Below are 12156 nucleotides of genomic sequence, written 5' to 3'. Positions count from 1 at the left end.
CAAAAAAGAATAATCATTTTTTTTTGACGATCTAGCAAATGAAATGAGTAACTCCGTACATATTTGTTATATATTTAAAAATGATCGGTCCCAAAGTTAGAATCAAAGATGATAGTCTCTACTTTTTTTTTTTTTTTAACCATTGTAAAAAAATAAAAAAGTAAAAACTATGTTACTAGTATATAGAAATATAAACTATGTTCCTACAATTAACAAAGTTTATTGTTTTAACTAAACTACTCTCTCTAATTATTTAAATTCTTCTCATTTCGCTCTCGTCTAGTTGCTAATGTGCATTGTAAATTGGTAATGCATTGGATTAAACATTAGTAAAAATTATAAGGAGTAATTGATCATGTTTGTTGTTCTGAAAAAAAAAAATAACATATGTATGCTGTTCTGAAATTACTTTTTTTTTTATTATTATTATTATTTTTATTTTTTGATGTTTAGAGAGCCACAAGGGCGGAGGTGAGAATTGATCCCAAGATCTTCTAGAGTCGGGAGGAAAACTCTAACCACTTGAGCTATCCCTCACTCTCTGCTGTTCTGAAATTACTCATTGAGATTAATCCAACATAGCTACTTGATCATGTTCACCTTATAATATGAAAATAATGCAGTATACAATAAAAGATTATCTTGTAAATAGTGTTTAGTTTTTTTAATGAAAATAACATTTTATACCAGAAGAAGTACATAATCCTATACTCGAATTATAAATCATTTACACAATGAAGTAAAGTAAAATAAATTTTAACAAATTACACAATGGAAAAGTGAGAAAAATTCAAGCACTACCTAGTATGATAGAGTAGTTTAAAGTGTGCCAAACTTTGTTTCGTACCAAGTATTTAACTTGCTTAACAAGTATCCTACTTGGCCACTACTCGTATATACTAATGGATTCCGTCTTGATTCCATCGATATTCTTGATTCTCCATTGACATTGTAAACAACCCTTAAATATAATGATACACTTTTTAAATTCCAATAAGGCTAACAAACTATGTTTAAACTTAAATTAATTTGATTAAGTCTAATTGCCTTTTCTAATTTTCGATCCTTAGCTTCATTATAATGTCAATGTTAAGTATTATATATAGTAGTGTCACTTAATGAGTTATCCTCATAAAAAAAAAAAAAAACCAAACCAAGTAAGCAAATACTATTAGCTAGGTATACCACCTTAGCTAAATACTTACAACCAAAAAAAAAAAAAAAAACTCTTTTAAAAAAAAATTAATTTCATGGCGAGTGGTGAGCCAGGTAGCTCAATGCACGGGGTGACGGGGAAGGAGCAATCACACGCCTTCTCCGTCTCCCCATCCGAGGTCCCAGTGGACCACACGGCCAAGTTTGCTCTGCCAGTCGATGCAGAGCATAAGGCCACAAAATTCAAAATCTTATCCCTAGCCAAACCCCACATGACTACATTCCACCTAAGTTGGATATCCTTTTGTACGTGTTTCATATCCACTTTCGCGGCTGCACCCTTGGTCCCAATCATAAGGGACAACCTCAATCTCACCCAAGTAGACATTGGTAACGCCGGAGTAGCTTCCGTCTCAGGAAGTGTCTTCTCTAGGCTTGTGATGGGCACGCTTTGCGACCTCATGGGACCGAGGTACGCTTGTGCATTCCTAGTCATGTTGATAGCCCCTGCCGTGTTTTGCATGTCTTTGATAGAAGATGCATCAGGGTACGTAGCAGTGAGGTTCATGATAGGGTTTTGTCTAGCCACTTTCGTGTCGTGCCAATATTGGATGAGTACCATGTTTAACGGACGAATTATAGGGCTTGTGAATGGGACAGCTGCAGGATGGGGTAATGCCGGAGGTGGTGCAACCCAACTTCTTATGCCTGTGGTGTATGAGATCATTTGTCGTATCGGAGCCACGTCTTTTGTAGCTTGGAGGATTGCCTTCTTCATTCCAGGGTTGCTTCATATTGTTATGGGGATTTTGGTTCTTACACTTGGTCAAGATTTGCCTGATGGTAACCTTGGTGCCCTACAAAAGAAGGGTGAGGTTGCTAAGGACAAGCTCCCTAAGGTAATCTTATTAGTCCCTTTATTTTCTTTGAGTGCAGTATTATCTTGTTACATTGATCGTCTCTAAAGTTTTAACACGAAAAAAATGTCTATTTACATATTAGACATATGTATAGTACATACTATTCAGCTCATGGTTTGTCATTTATCGTCTTTATAAGATATTATTAAATGTATAGAATGTTTTATCAATCTCATTTATGTAACAAACGTGCTTTTGTGTGATTTTGTGTACACTTCAATGTTTTTAATTAGACGTTATTTTGTATATTTACGTGGGTTTATAAGAGCATTAATACCGATTGATATTTTTTTTCCTTGCCTAATCTCTCTAATTTAGGTGCTTTGGTATGCTGTCTCCAACTACCGGACATGGATCTTTGTACTCCTCTATGGCTACTCCTTAGGTGTGGAGTTGACTACTGATAACGTTATTGCAGAATACTTTTTTGATAGGTATTCTTATGATATTTTTTTTAATATAATTTTTTTTTAATGATTTCTTTCTTTATTGTCCGCTTTATTTTTACTTTTTTTGTTTTAGAAATTCTGAAACCAAATCCAACATACACAACATGTCTTTGAAGTGCAAAAATTGTGTATTTATGATCTTATAAGCTACACAATTATAACTTTCCCTTTTTAGGTTATTTGGGTAAAATTGAGGTGGGTAAAAAACTAAAAATATGTCATGAGAAGATCCATATATCATAATCAATAATGGTTGCAAGCTGTTAATAACATGAGGTTCCTTAATCAAGCTGGTTAATTAATTTAGTCTCCTTAAATAAGTTGATATAGTAATGATTAAGGAATCTCTTAATATGTCACCTATTTTCTTATGTTTAATACTACATAGAATCTGAATTGATTCCACGACCCTGGGGCCTGGGCACGTTTTTAGATCCTATCAATTACTCTATTTGACCAAGTATTTTTTTTTTTTTTTCTTAAGCTATACGGTTTGACTTATTATAATATCGCTACATACCCTTAAGATATTAGTGAAAATTATTAAAAGTTGATAACTTGAAGTTTTATATACTCTTGACACTATAATATAAATAGTATATACTCCATTTTATTCCGTATAGTATCTAATCTGATATCATAGCTAAGTCAAGAAATTTACTTACGTTTGTGATCACTTCAATAGGTTTAGCCTCAACTTGCACACAGCAGGAATCATAGCAGCCAGCTTTGGGTTAGCAAACTTCTTCTCCCGTCCATTGGGGGGGTTAGCCTCGGACTATAGCGCCCGTTACTTTGGTATGAGGGGGCGGCTTTGGACCCTATGGATCCTCCAAACAGCTGGTGGACTGTTCTGCGTCTGGCTTGGGTTGGCCAAAGACCTCACCACAGCCATTGTATCCTTAATCCTATTCTCCTTAGGGGCTCAAGCTGCTTGCGGAGCCACCTTTGGGATAGTGCCCTTCATCTCTCGACGATCCCTAGGGATCATCTCTGGGCTCACTGGAGCAGGAGGCAACGTGGGAGCGGCATTGACCCAGTTTATTTTCTTTTCTGGAAACCGCTTTAGCAAAGAAGACGGTCTTCTCTATATGGGTGTTATGGCCATTGCTTGTACCGTCCCAGTGGCCTTTGTGCATTTCCCACAATGGGGTAGTATGTTTTTCCCTGCATCCAAGACTGCTACCGAGGAGGAGTATTATGTTGCTGAGTACAACAAAAACGAGCAGAGTAAGGGAATGCACGAAAGGAATATCAAGTTTGCTGAAAGTGCACGGGCAGAGCGTGGGAACGGCTTCTGCTCCTCTGCTCCTCCTACCGATGCTTAATTTTTCCATTGCTCTCAGTATATAATCAAGCTTGTACTAATATATTTTTCAGCTGTCAATTTTTCAAATCATATATGTAGCATTTTGTAAGAATGCAACTCTGTATGAGCCAAAATATCATGCTTAACCCTACTGGTACTTTTGGTGCGTGAGGTGATGGAGCTTAAATCATCAAACTACTATTCCCGTTCGAGTGGCAAGTGAACTGTATTTGTGATAAGAAGTATACTTCATTTTGTGTTGCTTCAAGTATATCATTTCTTATGATATATAATCTTATTTGTTATAAGAAATATACTTCATCTTGTGTTAATTTTATGATATAAACGTCTTTACACTAGCATATTGATAAATTATGCTTACTCTTCTCTACCTTAAATGAGATAGATACTTGGTTTTACATGTTCAAATGACCACATTAGGGAGTGTGCTGCTATATTGCTATGTAAATGTAACATAAGCTATTCATAGTAATTTCAGAGTAGCGTATTATTATTAACATAGTATAAAATGTCAATTTACATCACCAAAAGCCGACTAACTATAGCTTATAATCTGGAAAGGAGAGTAAAAGCCACAAACAATGCTATAGCGAGTATTTAGGAACGGAGGAAATTACTTCCGAGTAAAACGCATGCAAAATGAAAGCTACAGAAAATTCTTTTCAAATAACTATAAATGTAAGTCATAAAGTTACAACAAATGAAACTGTAAGACATAATCAAATACTAACTGATGCGGACAAAAATGGGTATAACCCAGTTGTATTTGACTGAAGACTTAGAAGAGGATCTTTTAAATACCTCTTTTCGACCACGAAAAAGACCTTACAACCTGATGGACTCAAAACACAACATCATCCACCCCACGAGTCCTACTGTTTCAGTGGTGCCTTCTTTTCTCTGTCCGCTATTCTGGCAGGGGCATTTGAGTGTGATTTGAACCGCCCTCTCCCTCCTTCGTCTTTCTCCTGCAGAACACAATTTATGCATCATTGATCAGACTATCTTGCAGGAAGAAACAAAGGACATACAACACAAGTACTGAATGTTGCATTAAGCAAAAGTTTTTAACTTCCAATGATTCAAAAATTCATATAGTATGAGGTAAATGAAGCGTTCACGAAATAGCAGTAATGATTTAAGAAACAGCGAAACCCACCTTCTTTTTAACAATTTGGACCACATCCTCATCTTGAAGGGCATGTGAGAGTCCACAGTGCTGAGGATAATGCCTTGCACTCGTACCCCAGACAAGTGCATACTTTAAATCCTTCACTAGCGTTCTGTGTATATGATTACAAAAATCTTCGACTGTGCAACCACCTCGATCCTAGACAGAACAACAAAGATATAAACATGGAAGGAGAGTTGGAAGCAAATCTGATACATAAATAGCTCTAACAAGAATCTATTACTGAATACTCTGGACTCCTGGAGAGAGCGAGAGAACAGCACATAATATGATTCAAAATGACATACCGCAGAAAGTACCACAGGCTCAGAAAAATCTGGCTGCTGTCCTTGAGGCTTTGTATAAGCTCTAACTAGTCCCATCTCCTCCCACATTCTTGCCAGTAATCTGTCTAGATTAAGCTGTTCAAACATAAATTGAATACCAGGACAATTTTATTAGAAGATATACACACTATTTGCAGAAGAATCATGGTACTTTAGATCCAACATGTAAACAAAAACCAAAAGCACTATAGTCAAGTTTTTTTGTGGAAAAATAGAAACAGTATAGTCAAATAAGAATGTTTTCGAGCAAAACTAAAAAGGAGCACAACAGTATGCAATTGTTTTCTAGTGTTCTTTAATTTAAAGACAAGATGGACATTATTCTTCTATTTCTTTATTGAAATGCAGACATGGAAAGGACATATAGAGCAATATAATGTCTTTAGAACATTAACATATAAAGACTGTCGGTGCATCAACATTCCAGCTATGAAATACTTCGTAAGAGTGTTTTGGTCCTAATCTGCTGCTTTACAGTCTAATATTTCACCAACTTTTTTTATAATACAATGACTAGATTAGTAGCAAACTAATCATAGCTATAAATAAATTAGCCAATGCCAAAAAGGTACCTTCAGGTTGGCACTAATGACAATAGAGTTCGGCAATCTTGCTAGCCTGTCAACATCATCAATACCAACAACATCTATCTTGTTGTACACGTACACACATTTAATGTATTTACGATTCCCTTCAATCACATCAATCAGATCGTCAACAGTGGCATCCTCACGGAATAATACCTGCAGCCAGAGGAAACAAAACACCATTAATAGGAAGCTAAAAACACTCCATTTTACTCCGTATATAGTTAAATTCAAGCAGGTTTTAGCATCAAAGCCATAAATTTTGCTAAGATTAAATATGATGCATAAACTCCTATGGTCCAAATGAATCTTCTATAAGAAAATAGGTAATCAGTTATTATAGTTTAGGTTAAGTTATGGATTGCAAGTTTGCAACATACTCGTTTTATAGTATGAATATACGAGTCAATGCCATCACCTTAATGAAATGAAGTCAAGGGTGCGATCAAGCCAATTGTATAATTATAGGATATCTAAATTCAAGAACCATAGTAGTCCTTATCCAGAAACATTTGAGGGACAAGATGTTGACCAAATTACTCAACAAACATACAGAGAGTTTCTGAGAATTTTATTATATAATGACAAAAACTTAAATTAACCAATAAATACTTTAGAAACTAGCCTAGCCAATCAACTAGGGTGGCTTTCAAAAAGACTGGAAATGGGATTTAATCATTCACCAAAGACTAATGAATTTGCCCCATTGTCACATAGTTATATGGTGGTACTGGAACTAAACATTGATGTACCCCTCCAAACATCATTAAGGCTTCAACAACATTGGGCCACGAATTCCAACCTAAAGGTGGCCGAACTGGACAAGATCTCAGTCCTCTCAGAGAGAGAGAAAGAAAGGGGGGGGGGGGGGGGGGGAATCCAATTTATCCTTGGGCCCCCTTCCCATCCTTCCCTGATCCTTTTTTACTCTTCATGAAAAGATACAAAATACACTAAAGAGGGGACCTTATATGAAATGTCCATTTCAGCCAAAATTGGTAGATAAATAAAGAAAATTAAAAGCTGGTCACAAGCAATTACAAATATATATTAACAAATACCCAAGCAAAGGAATTTTAAACAATGTAATCATAAAAATAAAAGATTTTAAAATAATTTTTTTATTAAAGACAATGCATTGCAAAATCTCAACTGGTACGTCTTCATTTCTTACAAACAGTATAATACTGTAATACTGTAGTGCAGAAGGGAGATCACGATTCAAACCAAGAAGACAGACAAAAGGACCAATTTCTTTTCATTAATTTAGACTTAAATGCAGCACAAGAACAAACGAAAATATACATATCACCTTTCGGAGCTTATTACAGAGTTGAAGCTAATACCTCTGCATTGTGAATCTTATACTCGTGAAGAATTTGATAGCAAAGCTTCTCATCCACATGTGTCAACGGCATTGTACTGTTGAAAGAAATGCCCCCGGTCTTCTTCTTCTTAAAGTAGATCTATTAAATAGCACATAGTGAGTACCAAAAGCAATACAAACCAATATGAAGAAGCATTAATTTACAAGTGTGAGGCATCCATTAAACAAAATTTTCAAATAAGTGGGAAACATTATATCCAAAGATAACATTGGAAAGAAAGTGAAGACTGGATTCATAAGGGAGAGGTAAGAATGGAGATTGCAAGAATTTTTTCCTTTTTCTACAAAATTCTACACCATAAACCAAGTGCCTACAAAACATATTAAATCAAAAAGTAGACAAGAAAGTTTAAAAGAATCTGAGCAAGTGTATATAATGGAAGTTTCAGGAAGACTGCAAACACTCAACAAAGATTTTTACTTTCACAAATAACATCATCAGTAGGTGAGCTGGAAGGGTAGCTAGTAAAGGATGGGAGCAAAATAGCAAATTAAAGATAGCTAGGCAACAGAAAATCCTAAAAAAGGTGACAGCGATAATGAAAGTGATTATCACAAAGTAAAAGTTTTCAATAATATGCATAGAAATCCATATATAAAAACCACAAAAACATCACTTAGATTTGCTTTATCAAATAAAACCTTACATGTGGTGGTCTTTTGTTGAGACGTAATCCCACAGCTTCCAGTTCTCTAGTCAATATTTGCCGATGTCCCTCACTCTAAAGCATTTCCCAAACAGTCAACAACAAATGAATCAGCAAAACCAAAGGAAGTTGACCTAACTTGCAAATAAAACCACTGAAAGACAATTACACAATTTGCTAGAATACTAGATAAATAACACGCCTAATTGAATAGTTTCTCTAGCTAGCAACCTCCCAATAAAATTTGCATTGATGTAAATGAAATAGACAAGGAATTGTTTGCATATCAAGATAAATATTACTTACTTTCGAGGCATCTAAAACCATTAGTACAAGATCTGATGATTTGGCCACAGCAATAACCTGATAGAGATACATAATGTAATCAGAAACTCTAAAGATAAGCATAAACACAGGTCCAAATTAGAATTTCAGAATAGGAACACCTCATTTATGATAATTATCAGCAGAACCAACTAATAATCAAAAATCACAAATCACATTCTTAAGCAGTGGCATAATTTACCTGCCTTCCACGCCCCTTTCCCTCAGAAGCTCCCTCAATAATTCCAGGAAGATCAAGAAGTTGAATCTTTGTGTCATTATAGTGTATAATTCCAGGGATACAGGTAAGTGTGGTAAACTCATATGAGGCAGCTTCTGAATGAGTTCCAGTAAGTGTGGTTAGGAGGGTTGACTTACCCACACTGCAGCAAGAGCATATAATGAGCATATACCAGCATAAAGTGTAACTTTATAAAAGAATATATACTTTACCACTAACGACAAATTTGCTCGTCAAATTGTTATTAACCACAACTTTCATATACAGCACCATGAGTCCATGACAAGCCATTACATTTTCCACATTGGCATTCTCATCAAATGAATGATGAAATCTACCAAATTGTTTAAGAGAAGTTGCATATTGTTTAAGAAAAACTACAAGCCGTAAGAAAATTAACAGCCAACAGATAGGAAATAACAATTAAAACCAACAGCAAAATTTAGGGAAGATAGAAAACCTTGGAAATCCAATAAGTGCAACACGTCCATGCCCAAACTTCGTGACTTCAAAACCATCTCCTCCTCCACTAGAACCCTGATAGAGAGTTCAAATAACAATTAAGACCAATTCGATAGCAGGCAATCAGGACACTACAAAACCAATGAAGACAAGGGATGACTCGTACAGAAATCTATAAACTGCAACAGTAACATTCCAGGAAAGACAACAAGCAGTGAAACAATCTTAGACAAACAGTCCCATTCCAGAGTACACCTCACCTAAAATTGAAATTCTACCAATATACAAGCAAATTTGTCAATTGTACCAATATACAAACAAAATTTTCAATTCTACCAATATACAAACAAATTTGATCAGCAAATGTTTATAATAGCCATGCAGAGAGGCACGACAATTACATCTTTCCCTTTAATATGAATAGAGACATAAATTTGATTGAGGTAGAAGCAAAGTTTTAAGTAATACATGACAATAAATTCTGCCACCCAAAAAGCATCTCCAATAGTAACTTAGAACATATTGTAGCCTGCTTTGGCACATCAATAAGTTAAGCTATATACTTTATAGCGGCTAAGTATTCCAATGGCTAGCTACACATTGTAGCTTTCCAATAAAATAAAACATATTAAACACATGTTCAATTTTAAGTGGAGCTTGTTTTTCTCTTTCTTCAATCAACCTTGTAGTCTTCAATCAAGCTTGTAGGATGAGCTACAGCAGCTTGCAAGCTACAATAATATTTTGGTCCCCAATGGTAAGCTTGAAGCTACACGATTTATTTTAGTTGCGAGCAGGTCCTTATTATTAGCCATGTGAGTTGCTCTTATATTCAAGGAGCTTTGTAGGATTTGGTGATGAATTCATCCTCATGGAATAAATTAAACAAATTAAATATAAATGACACCAATCTCCTTAAAAGTTCAAATATGCTCGCAAAATTAAATAAGATTGGTAATGAAAAGACAAATTTTACAAGATATCTACAATCAGTCAAGTATCAGAAAAGGAAGAACTTCTCAAGAAATTACATACTTTAGGAGGCTCTAATAGCTGTGTCCTGAGCTTTGCTATCTTTGCTTTCAATTGACCCAGATGATACTCTGAAAAAAACACATAAAAAATGCTCTTAGTACAACGAACACCACAAATAATTGACATATCTGAACAAATTAGTTAATTTATTCAATAGTCCTCTTCAAGAAATCAACTCCAACTTCCCTAGAGCCTTATCAGGAAACTATGCCAAAGTATTCAGGACAGAATAATGGAATTTGCCAAGCAACATTGCACAATGAAAGGCAACATAAAATTCATTTACACTTAGGAGGTGTTTGGTTAGTGTATTTTTTGGATTGGAAACGGATTCGATTAAACCAATAACGTTGACGTGTGTTTGGTTTGAAGGCATGGTAACAATTACCATTACCTAAGGGTAATGATTACCCCTTATTTGTTACCTCTCAAAAACTTGAGGTAACAAATACCCTTACCCTCCTCTTAACAAATACCCTTTCTATGGTTAAACCAAACAAACGAAAAGGAAATAGTTAAATGATTCCTTTCCTCCCTCTTATTTGTTTCCTTTCCACTCCGTTTCCACTTTTCAAACCAAACGTCCCCTTAACACTTAGGCAATTACTTCATCTGTTTTCCATGAACGGACTCGTGACTAAATACCCAATCTACTTGGAAGTGGAAAATAAAACCATTAAATGTAATGCATGTCATCTACTTCAAGTCTTCAATCTATAATCCCTCTCAAAAGCTTATAAGTTATAACACACACCTGTAGCCTTATTCTTCTGTGTCCGAGCCATCTCGGCTTCGATTTCCTTAATCCTTTCAATGATCCCCATGGTTCCTGAACTTCAATCACTGATAAGAACAGGAATTAATAAATGAATAAATAAATTAATTAATTAAACCGGCATCACAACAATCGAATTCCACCTAAAACCACGGAGGTTAAGCAATCAGCATAACCATATTCTTTTTCAAATGTAAAAGCACAAAAGCACCATTAAAATCATGACTTTATGAGTGATCAATTCATCCAAATTAAGAAAATTGACATATCCATTGAAAATCAATACACACGGTGCAAAATATAACATAAGCTCCCAAAATCTTTCATAAGAGATATGAAATATTAAGACTTTATATAATTTAACCCATAAAAATTATAGTAAGCATCAAAATCACCATCTATACAAGTGCACAGATAATAAAAGTAAACAATTACAAAAATCCAAATTGTGGGTAACCGATAAGAAGAAATCTTTGTTCTAACACTGATTAAGAAGTGAATAACACTAATCATAAATCATCAAACGAATAATAAAATTCTCAAATTTTTAGGGCAGACCAAACTTCCAAAATATTCCATGAGCTACATAATTTGCAATAATCGATGATGCTCAAATTAAATTAAAAAAAAAAAAAAAATTGAAGATTTTTTCATGAAATCGTAAAACGAACAAGACAATGGATGAAGAGAGAGAGAGGAACCTAATAAGCGTGAATTGAATCGAATTGCAGAAGTGATGAGAGTGTCAGATGAAGATGTGAGGAAACAAAGGTAGTTCTAGGGTTTACCAGAATTATTTCCTCACCTTTTTTCCTCACAACTCAAAGTAACATCGGTAAAATTTCAGTGAAAGGCAAAAAAAAAGGGAGGGGAAGAGAAAATTGTTTGTTTTTATTTATTTATTTTTCTTATTATATCGATTTTCTAATGGAATTACTCAATTTTTTTTTAAAAAAAAAAAATCGTTATAACTTATACGTTTCAGTGTTTGGAAACAAATTCAATAGTTTTGTCGTGTTTGGAAATAACTTTAATGTAGAATGATACCTAAACCTACACTGAGTCGGCTTACAATTTTAGAAATTTCTATATTTGCTTGTCAATATGGAAATGTAATTTTAGAGAGTCAAAGCTTCAATAAAAGAAAACTTGACCATTTTATAATGAGTTTTTTTTCTTTAACTTTATTTCACTCTACTAAAAAAAAAAAAGAATTATGTAAGCTTCTTTGAATTTACCATGTCTTTCTAGTTCCAAATTATTTAAGATAGTCATTCCTTGCCATTCTGATCAACTTTCTCTCCCTTTCATTCGATTTTGTACCTT

At 34.5% G+C, this 12156-nt stretch overlaps 2 protein-coding genes across 2 annotated transcripts; one reads left to right on the top strand and one right to left on the bottom strand.

The window, feature by feature from the left end:
- Positions 1-1250: 1250 nt before the first annotated feature.
- On the top strand, positions 1251-3895 carry LOC145618811 (high affinity nitrate transporter 2.4-like). Its single transcript, XM_081673494.1, has 3 exons — positions 1251-2054; positions 2394-2509; positions 3210-3895. Exons 1-3 carry the CDS (start codon positions 1251-1253, stop codon positions 3850-3852), a joined length of 1563 nt encoding a protein of 520 aa, XP_081529620.1. The 3' UTR covers positions 3853-3895.
- Positions 3896-4491: 596 nt separating this feature from the next.
- On the bottom strand, positions 4492-11693 carry LOC145624403 (developmentally-regulated G-protein 2). Its single transcript, XM_081677432.1, has 12 exons — positions 11532-11693; positions 10810-10898; positions 10056-10123; positions 9019-9095; positions 8520-8700; positions 8300-8356; positions 7994-8068; positions 7306-7425; positions 5945-6115; positions 5334-5447; positions 5014-5184; positions 4492-4822 (listed from the first exon to the last, which is right to left on the bottom strand). The coding sequence occupies exons 2-12, from the start codon at positions 10877-10879 to the stop codon at positions 4727-4729; spliced, it is 1200 nt and encodes a 399-aa protein (XP_081533558.1). The 5' UTR covers positions 10880-10898; positions 11532-11693; the 3' UTR covers positions 4492-4726.
- Between the last annotated feature and the right edge of the window lie 463 nt (positions 11694-12156).

The sequence above is a fragment of the Chenopodium album genome, chromosome 3 (assembly GCF_948465745.1).
Source record: "Chenopodium album chromosome 3, dcCheAlbu1.1, whole genome shotgun sequence".
NCBI lineage: Eukaryota > Viridiplantae > Streptophyta > Magnoliopsida > Caryophyllales > Amaranthaceae > Chenopodium > Chenopodium album.
The sequence above is the reverse complement of the archived record's forward strand: the minus strand, read 5'-3'. Positions and strand labels throughout refer to the sequence as shown.

Bases quoted from the DNA above. Each gene is read 5' to 3' on its own strand.
- LOC145618811 (XM_081673494.1), top strand. From the start codon at position 1,251: ATGGCGAGTGGTGAGCCAGGTAGCTCAATGCACGGGGTGACGGGGAAG. The intron at 2,055-2,393 runs GTAATCTTATTA...TCTCTAATTTAG, and splicing joins CTAAGGACAAGCTCCCTAAG to GTGCTTTGGTATGCTGTCTC. The intron at 2,510-3,209 runs GTATTCTTATGA...TCACTTCAATAG, and splicing joins GCAGAATACTTTTTTGATAG to GTTTAGCCTCAACTTGCACA.
- LOC145624403 (XM_081677432.1), bottom strand. From the start codon at position 10,879: ATGGGGATCATTGAAAGGATTAAGGAAATCGAAGCCGAGATGGCTCGG. The intron at 9,096-10,055 runs GTATGTAATTTC...ACTCTCTATCAG, and splicing joins AGCTATTAGAGCCTCCTAAA to GGTTCTAGTGGAGGAGGAGA. The intron at 5,185-5,333 runs GTATGTCATTTT...TGTTCTGTCTAG, and splicing joins AGCCTGTGGTACTTTCTGCG to GATCGAGGTGGTTGCACAGT.